Source organism: Oryzias latipes, chromosome 13, assembly GCF_053564925.1.
Source record: "Oryzias latipes strain Hd-rR chromosome 13, Olatipes_Hd-rR_3.1".
Taxonomy (NCBI): Eukaryota; Metazoa; Chordata; class Actinopteri; order Beloniformes; family Adrianichthyidae; genus Oryzias; species Oryzias latipes.
Genome location: NC_136249.1, coordinates 36,365,782 through 36,375,497, shown reverse-complemented (window position 1 = coordinate 36,375,497; position 9,716 = coordinate 36,365,782). Strand labels below are relative to the sequence as shown.

At 47.5% G+C, this 9,716-nt stretch overlaps 1 protein-coding gene across 1 annotated transcript; it reads right to left on the bottom strand.

Moving 5' to 3' along the window:
• Positions 1–5,864: 5,864 nt before the first annotated feature.
• On the bottom strand, positions 5,865–6,900 carry LOC101163557 (olfactory receptor 52K1-like). The gene has a single exon (XM_004086605.3). The coding sequence runs from the start codon at positions 6,805–6,807 to the stop codon at positions 5,869–5,871; it is 939 nt and encodes a 312-aa protein (XP_004086653.1). The 5' UTR covers positions 6,808–6,900; the 3' UTR covers positions 5,865–5,868.
• Positions 6,901–9,716: the final 2,816 nt, after the last annotated feature.

Sequence of the window (9,716 nt, the reverse complement as noted above, 5' to 3'; positions counted from 1 at the left end):
CATCACCTCCTCCACCCGGGATCCGCCTGAAACACAGAGAACTGCTCATCTTCTGCCTCCGGTCTTTCCTGGGGGGTCAGAACTGTCTGAAGTCATGGGATTCACAGCTTTAGGGAGCCGAATCTTTTGGATCAGTTCACCTCAAAAACTGGCTGATTTGTCTCTTTTTCTAGTTATTTGCTTTAAGCTGTTGAGTCTGGAGTTCATTCATTGAATCCTGGAAATGATGGCAGGGAGGACGGATGGACTGAGATCTGGATCAGAATCATTCCATTCAGATTTTCCACCAATTAGTGAGTTCAGATTATTTTGAGTGACATACAGAAGTGGAGGTAGGAGTACTCAGGTGGACTACATCCTATGTAGACGAGGTCATTTGAGAGAGGTTATTGACTGCAAAGTGGTGGTAGGAGAGAGTGTAGCCAGACAGCACCGCATGGTGGTGTGTAAGATGACTCTGGAGGTCAGGAAGAAGAAGAGAGGGAAAACAGAAAAGAAGACCAAGTGGTGGAAGCTACAGAATGAAGAAACTTGTGAGGAATTTAGGCAGAAGTTGAGGCAGGTCCTGGGTGGTCAGGATGAACTTCCAGATGACTGGGAAACTACAGCAGAGATTATCAGGGAAACAGGTAGGAAGGTGCTAGGTGTGTCATCTGGAAAGAGGAAAGACGGTAAAGAGACTTGGTGGTGGAATGAGGAAGTACAGGAATGCGTCCAGAGGAAGAGGTTGGCTAAAAGGAAGTGGGATGTAGAAAGGACTGAGGAAGGTAGACAGGAGTACAAGGAAGCGCAGCGTAGAGTGAAGAGAGAGGTGGCAAAGGCCAAACAGAAAGCTTACGATGAGCTATATGACAGGTTAGACACAAAGGAAGGAGAGAAGGACTTGTACAGGCTAGCCAGACAGAGAGACAGAGATGGGAAGGACGTGCAACAGATAAGGGTGATTAAGGACAGAGATGGAAAGGTGCTAACAACCCAAGAGAGTGTACAGAAAAGATGGAAGGAGTATTTTGAGGAGCTGATGAACGAGGAAAATGACAGGGAAAGAAGGGAGGAAGATGTGGTTGTTGTGGAGCAGGAAGTAGCAGAGATTGGAAAGGATGAGGTTAGGAAGGCTCTGAAAAGGATGAAGAGCGGAAAGGCCGTTGGTCCTGATGACGTACCTGTGGAGGTATGGAAGTGCTTAGGAGAGACAGCAGTGGAATTTCTAACAAGGTTGTTCAATAGGATTCTAGAGAGTGAGAAGATGCCTGAGGAATGGAGGAGAAGTGTTCTGGTCCCAATCTTTAAGAACAAGGGTGACACGCAGAACTGCAGCAACTATAGAGGAATAAAGTTGATGAGCCACACAATGAAGCTGTGGGAAAGAGTAGTGGAAGCCAGGCTTAGGAAGAAGGTGGAGATTTGTGAGCAGCAGTATGGTTTCATGCCCCGTAAGAGCACCACTGATGCCATTTTTGCTTTGAGAATGTTGATGGAAAAGTACAGAGATGGTCAGAAGGAGCTGCATTGTGTGTTCATAGATTTAGAGAAGGCGTATGACAGGGTGCCGAGGGAGGAGCTGTGGTACTGTATGAGGTCGTCTGGAGTGGCAGAAAAGTATGTCAGAGTAGTTCAGGACATGTATGAGAGAAGTATGACGGTGGTGAGATGTGCTGTAGGTCAGACAGAGGAGTTCAAGGTGGAGGTGGGACTACACCAAGGATCAGCTTTGAGTCCTTTTTTGTTTGCTATGCTGATGGACAGGCTGACAGACGAGGTAAGACAGGAATCTCCCTGGACAATGATGTTTGCGGATGACATTGTAATTTGCAGTGAGAGTAGAGAGCAGGTGGAGGAACAGCTAGAGAGGTGGAGGTTTGCTCTGGAAAGAAGAGGCATGAAGGTCAGTCGTAGTAAGACAGAATACATGTGTCTGAACGAGAGGGATCAAGGTAGAAGCGTTAGGTTACAGGGGGCTGAGGTGAAGAAGGTGCAGGAGTTTAAGTACTTGGGGTCAACAGTTCAGTGTGATGGGGAGTGTGGAAAAGAGGTGAAGAGGCGAGTGCAGGCAGGTTGGAGCGGTTGGAGGAAAGTGTCAGGAGTGTTGTGTGACAGAAGAGTGCCAGCAAGACTCAAAGGAAAGGTGTACAAGACAGTGGTGAGACCAGCTCTGCTCTATGGGTTAGAGACGGTAGCAGTGAGACAGAGACAAGAGGCTGAGATGGAGGTAGCAGAGATGAAGATGTTGAGGTTCTCCTTAGGAGTGACCAGGTTAGACAGGATAAGGAACGAGTACATCAGAGGGACGGCTCATGTTGCCTGTGTTAGCGACAAAGTCAGAGAAGCCAGACTGAGATGGTTTGGACATGTTCAGAGGAGGGATAGTGGATATATTGGTAGAAGGATGTTGGAGATGGAACTGCCTGGCAGGAGGGCAAGAGGACGGCCAAAGAGGAGATACATGGATGTCTTAACAGAGGACATGAAGTTGGCTAACGTTAGGGTAGAAGATGTCCATGATAGAGTGAGGTGGAAAAGGATGATTCGCTGTGGCGACCCCTGATGGGAAAAGCCCAAAGAGAAAGAAGGAGTGAGTTCAGATTATTTTGGAAAATCAATTCTAGCTTCATTTGACATGTGTGTAGAAGATGTCAGAGTCTGATCTGGATTCACTGCCAGTATGTCCAGTGTGTGCAGAGAGTGTGTTTGTGTGTTTTGACTGATGTTAGTAATGCGACAGCTGAACCAGACGCTCTGCAGCCTAAGATCCATTTGCTCCAGTTTCTAACTGACAAAATATCCTTACTCCCTTTTTTCCAGCCCTGTAACCCTTGTGCTATCTTAGATGACCCCCCCCTTCCATTGAGGTGTTCCCCCTACCATGACAAAGGTGGATAAAGGTGGAAAGATTTCATGTAATCCATGGACACCAGTGAAGATCACAAATCATTGAAGAAAAAAGGTTCAGAGCACTGTCTAGTGGGTCTAGAGCAGTGTTTTCAACCTTTTTTTAGCCACGGCACACTTTAACCCTGACAAAAATCCCGCGGCACACCAGCATCCAAAAAAAAAAAAAAAGCAGAAATTCATGGTCTGTATTGATCGACAGCCCCCCCCTGCAATCTCACGTGGATTTTTCTGATAATTGTGGCAGAAAAAGCAGGAAGTTGCGGCTGTTTTTTTCTAAGAGATGAACCACCAGCTAAAGACGAGCTCTAGCTGGTATTTTTGTTAGAACTGAGCGACTTTATCGGCAGAATTAAGAACAAGGAAGTGAAGACTTTAACCACTTCTGATTGGTCAGACTGATGACATGTGATTAAGCCTTCAAGAATGATTGGCGGAGACAGTTAAAGGGGCGGGACTTTTCCTTACACAGTTATATCTGCAGCTAAATCGTGGTACCGTCATTCTTATCAAAATGTCTTTAATAGAATTAAATAAACACAAAGAAAAAGTAATTTTAAGATCTTTTATATTCCTAACTACTCAGTGTTTTATCAGGGCCTGTTTGGATGAACAAAGAGCTGAATTCCTGGAGATGGAAAATGTTTTTAGATCAGTGAATGAGGGGAATTTCCCAGGGCGCACTTGACCATCTCCCACGGCACACTACACTGGTTGAAAAACACTGGTCTAGATGACCCACCTCCCAATGTTAAAGTACCTAGGATAACACAAGGGTTAGGTATAGCTTTGACATTTTCACAATATTTGAACTCTAACAGTGTTGTATTGTTCAATTGGCTGCTTCATAATAATTTTGATTTGTTTTGAGCTGCAGGAGCAGCTTAGACCCGTTTGGACTCTGCAGCGTGATCTCTGCTTGACTCCAACGCTGTTGTCTTCTTTCATCTTCTGCCTTACGCTGTGATTGGCCGACTCCCAGCTGACGCATCACTTCTTGGGAAGGTTCTGATTCGTTAGTTCGTGAGGCCGGACTTTGGGCTCAGGTCCAGGAGTTCTGAATGGAACGTGGGGGTTCTGGCACAGACCGCTTTTGTCCTGCTGACAATAAAAAAACATTTTCCTGTAAATCTGAAACTTTTCTCTCTGATTTAAGATGAAATAAAGAAACTTTATTGATCTGGGAAATGTGGTTGTTGCTGCAGCATTTTCAGAAGATGGAGGACAAATAAAAGAATTTAAGATCAAAACTGGGTTTCAGAGAATTTCTTTATTCAATGATGGACAAGGAGTTTGACAAAACTCATGTTTCTGGTGCAGCAACTGACATTATTCTCATCTGGAATCTGGAATGATGGGAAATCAGTGGAGGCTTACTTCTGGGTCACCAGTCCCGCCCACAACTGTGAGGTGCTAATGAATCTATGTCCTTAAGTTGGGAAAACATGGTCACCTTTTCAAATCTCTGTCTCATGTACTAAATCCTTCATGGCTCTTCATCCCCTCCTCTTCATCCGTTTGTTCACATCCGGACAGCAGAATCACAGCAGAACTCAGACTGCAGTCAGAGGAGACTGGATCATTCCCTTCAGGAAAGCGTTTTTGGTCAGACGGCTTTTTCTGTTGGAGCTGCTACTGAGTGGAACTTCACACATGTTTCTATCAGAAATCAAAACACAAATAATTTATTCAAGACACAATTAACCCTTGTGCTATCTTAGATGACCCCCCCCTTCCATTGACGTGTTCTCCCTACCATGACAAAGGTGGATAAAGGTGGAAAGACTTCATGTAATCCATGGACACCAGTGAAGATCACAAACCATTGAAGAAAAAAGGTTCAGAGCTCTGTCTAGTGGGTCTAGATGACCCAACTCCCAATGTCAAAGTGCCTAGGATAGCACACGGGTTAAAGAAATGACTCATTGAGACTCAGAGCTGTCATCACTGAGTAAACCTCCTCTCACTGATCCTCACTACTGTCTTTTATGTCTGCATATGTTCTTAAATTTGTCTGATTATGATTTGTTTTATCACTAATTTGTTTTTAGGATAACTGTTAATTTTATTGAATGTATTGTTTAATGTATGTATGTAATGTTGTGTGAATATGTCATTTTATTTGGATCTTTTAGGGGGATTTTACCCTCTATAGGGACTGCAGATGTGAAACAGCCCTTTGGCTGACTCTGGCATATTGACAGAAATGTTTATTAATATGCGCTGTCCCCTGTATTAAATAAAAACATTGAAAAAAAGGTTTTAGATGAAGCTAAGAAAACGACGTCATCATCACTAAAAAACCACTGGAAACGCTTTGAAAACAGGTCAGGTGACGGAGCAGGACTGGACCAGAATGGTCCGACCTGTGCGGGGCACAAAGGTGACCTACAGGGACCTGGGGTCTTCACTCCCGGGGGGGTTGGACTGTCCCCCACCCCCACAGTGTTGTTGTGAGGCTGTGGTTGTGGAGCTTTGGTGCTGAACGCCACTGACTTTGTGTGATTGCTTCCTACTGTTTGTCAGGTTCGGGTCGGACCGGGTCGTTCATTCTGTTTGCGGGTCAAGTTCGGCTTCTGAATTCTGACTTGGTTCTGTTTGGTCTTGGTTCTTCCTGAGGTTAAATGCTCCACTTTTCCTCTGGAACACTAAACTTTATCAAACAGAACCACCTTGGCAGTTTGGTTTCTTCTTTCTGGTTTGGACCGATTTGGATTCGGGTTTCTGGTTCTTTTTACCCCGACCCTGTGGAGGAGCAGCATCACGCTGGCTGACCGCTACACGCCTGATGACCAACCAGCAGGTTCTGGCTGGTTTAATGTTCTGACGCTTTGGTTGTCTGACTGGTTCTAGAAAGTCCAACCAGACGGTCGGTGTGACTTTATGTCCAGGAGCAGCAGATTCCCGTGGAGCTCCGCCCTTCATGACCAACAGCTGTAGAACCTTTTGGGTCACATCCTGGTACCTTTGGCTGGAAGGTCAACAGGTCCCGCTCACTCGGGTTTGACGCGTTAGCGTCTTCATGATGTGCTGTCGGATCTCGGTGGTTCTGATCCCGTAAATGATCGGGTTGACGCAGCTGGGGAAGAGGAGGTACATGGTGCTGAAGAAGACTCGAACCGCAGTGGGCAGACTGTTTCTGACCCGGTACGACAGGAAGGCGACCAGCGCCACCGTCAGGCTGAGGCTGAGGACCATGATGTGAGTGACGCAGGTGTGCAGGGCTTTCCCGCCAGAGCGGGCGGAGCTCAGGACAGTGCTGAAGATGACGATGTACGATGCAGAAATGATGAGGAAGTCCAGAAGAGGGATGAGGAAGATGGCCATGAGCCCCGCCAGGCTGTTGAGGGCGGTGCTTCCGCAGGCCAGCTCCACCAAGGCCATGTGCTCGCAGACGCAGTGATGGATGACATCAGAGCAGAAGGAGCGCGCTCCTGCCAGAGCCACCAACAGCGTGATGACCACCACGTTTCTCAGCACCAGCGGGACCACGAACCTGATGAAGCTCTGCAGCGCCATCTGCTGGTGGTAATAGAGCGGCCTGCAGATGGCGAAGTAGCGGTCCAAAGCCATCCACACCAAGAAGGTGGTCTGAAAGGCTCCAAAAGTGTGGATGAAATGCATCTGAGTCAGGCAGCCAATCAGAGAGATGTCCCTCCAGCCAAACAGGAAGCTCAGCAGCATGTTGGGGACGAAGAACACCGGGAGACACACCTCCACAACCGCCATGCCAGCAATCAGGACGCTCATGGGCTGATGGAGGCTCCTCTGGGAGAAGACCACGTACACCAGCAGGCCGTTGGCCAACAGAGACACGAGGAAGGCGAAGGAGAACGGCAGGAAGAGGAGGGGCCTCAGCACGCCAAGCTCATCAAAGCCATTCAGCACGAAGTACGTGTGGAAAGACCCGTTCTCCATCCTGACCTATGGATCCAATCCCAGCCTTCAGACAGAGAAAAGAACCAGTTCAGTTCAGTTGATGGACAAACTCAAGAACCAGAACTTCTGCACATCTGGACCGCAGCTGCACAGAGGAGGAGCTCCAGCTGGAACAGGAGCTGGAAGAACATGAATGAGGAGAGACGGGGATCCAGCAGAGAGTCAGACACTACAAACACCAACACGCACGGTTTCTGTGCATTATTAGGAGCAGACAGCTTTAGGCTGAAGTGGTTCTGAGGACTTTTCACATTTAACACAGAATTGAAGATTTTGACCTGAAGCTCAACAACAAGAAGATCCAGACGGTGATTTTCATTCCTCTGAACTACTGACTGGAAATAAAGTTTCAAACTTCTGAACTGATTTTCCTACAACCTGTAGAGATTTTCAGAATAAAGGTTCGATTTCAGCTGCTGGAGGGAAAAATGCATTAATGGAAGACTGAGGTCATCTGGAGCTGGAGCCCCGGAAAGGGAACCACCAGATGACCTGATGGAGCCGTGGTTGGTCCAGCAGAACCGGAATCATGATGAGGAGATCATCTGAGCAAAGCAGGAGGTCACAAACCTGAAACCATGTTTAAAGACTTAATTCATTATTTTAAAAATTACAAGTTCTGCAGAACCGAACTGCAGGAAATGCATCCACAAAAACGTAATGAGATGGAAGTGAGAACTAAGAAACCTGCAGCTCGCCAGATAAAGGTGTTCACAGGTGACTCCTCCCCCCACCTGAGTCTGATCAGCTCAGGTCTGAAGCTTTATCTTCTCTGACTGCAGCTGCTATTGGCTGAAAACTCAGCTGCAGGAGGTATGTTGAACCCTGCATGAAGAGTGCACGTGCACGGAGAATGCACAGAGAATGCACGTGCATGAAGAGTGCATGTGCACGGAGAATCCAAGTGCACAAACAGTGGAGCTGCATGAAGAGTGCACGTGCACGGAGAATGCACAGAGAATGCACGTGCACAAAGAGAGCATGGAGAATGCACGTGCACAAAGAGAGCATGGAGAATGCACGTGCATGGAGAGCATCTGGAAATGTTAGAGCTCTTAAGGGAAGCCATTCGGCATGAAAGTGTTGACATGAATGATGAGGATCGTCTTCCTGCCGCTGATGTTTCCATCCTCAGAGTCTGTCCAGGTGTGAGGCTCAGGTGAACTGCACCTCATGCACCGCATGGGTCACGGGTCATGGGTCATGGGTCACGGGTCACCGATCACGGGTCACGGCTCCGGGTGGGCCGCTGGGTTTTCATTAGAGAACGAGATTAGATCAAAGTGTAAATAATCAAACTTCCTTCCTTTGAGCTGTTTGTCAAAGTCTGTTCTGGACTAAAACCAAAAGGAAGTCGGACCTTCTGAGGTTCCAGGTTTCATCTGGCAGCTCTTCGTGAAGAACAAGCAGGTGGCTTCAGGTCCAGGAAGAAGTCCTGACCGTCTTTTGCACTTAAATGCTCCATTGGAACGCCATCATTGCTGAGCCTCCGTCCACACCAGAACCTGCAGATCCAAGAGAAACCACAGCTTCATGTTTGCTTCAATTCATGGACTCATGAACATCACAGGATCATGTAAAGATTTTCAGAGAGTTGTCTGTACTCGGAGGTCTCCATCCATGTCCCTCTGAAGATTTTATGGGGCAGGGAGGTTGTGGAAAAACAGGAGTTTGGTTCACATGACCAGCAGAAAACCAGAGAAGGTCTTTAGAGCTCAGACCTCCTGGAGGACCTTGGAGAAGAGCTGCTGTTCCTCCCTGAGAGGAGCCAGACGGTCTTTTCCTTGCACTCAAGATTTTCCACTGACTCGTAACGGACAGGTCCAACTGGAGTCAAGGCCTGACTCAGAGATGAAGTCTCTGCTGGTCTGGGAACGCCTTTGGATCCTCCTGGAGGAGGTGGTGGAGCTGACCTTATTTTCTGAACTTTGAAGAGGACTCTTGGATGTTTTTCTGAACTTCTCCAGCTTCTTCTGCCTGAGAGCTTCCAGACCATCACTGGTTTGGAATTTGGTGTGCCGTGGATTCACCTTCGGTTGATCTTCAGGGCAGGAGTTCAAAGTTCCAAACAGGTTCATCTCTTCTTGTCTAAATGAAAATAGAGTCAGAACCAGATTGGGCTAAAAACTCTGGATCTGGTAAATGAGTTTACACCAGAATTACAAAACGGTAGTTTGAGTCAAACCAAACACGGACTGGAATTGGAACAGAAACTGGAACATGAGCCATGAGCGCAGCATATGAATATTGTGTGTTATTGCACAGAAGTCAGTTATTGCACACATGTGTAGTAGTCAGTGATTTAGCATTTTTACAAGTGTAGTTGGTGGAAGTGTGTGTATTCCGTATGGTGATTGACTGCGGATAAAAGCTGTTCCTGAGTCTGTTCGTCCTGGTTCTGATGGACCTGAACCTCCTTCCAGAGGGCAGCAGATCAAACAGAGGGAGAGCAGGATGGGTGGAGTCAGTGATGATGCTGGTCACCCTGCTGAGGCTGCGTGTCTGGTAGATGTCCTTCAGTGAGGGGAGGGGGCAGCCGATGATCCTCTGCTCCGTCTTTACTTTCACACTGTGCTGCAGGAGGACAGGGTGCTCTGGATGGTTGAGCGGTAGAAAGTTACCAGCAGCTCCTGCTTCACATGCTGGGCCTTCCTGCTGACGGCCATGCTGTTGATGGACCATGTGAGGTCAGCAGAGATGGTGGTGCCCAGGAGGGTGAAGCTGTGGACCCTCTCCAACAGTTTCCATTGATGTAGAGTGGGGGTGGATCTGTTCCGTTCTTCCTGAAGTCCAGGATGATCTCCTTGGTCTTGGTGGTGTTCAGGATGAGGTTATTAGCCTGACACCACCTGGACAGTTTCAGGACTTTGTCTCTGTAGGCCGTCTCG

Coding starts and splice junctions, on each gene's coding strand:
- LOC101163557 (XM_004086605.3), bottom strand. CDS start 6,807: ATGGAGAACGGGTCTTTCCACACGTACTTCGTGCTGAATGGCTTTGAT.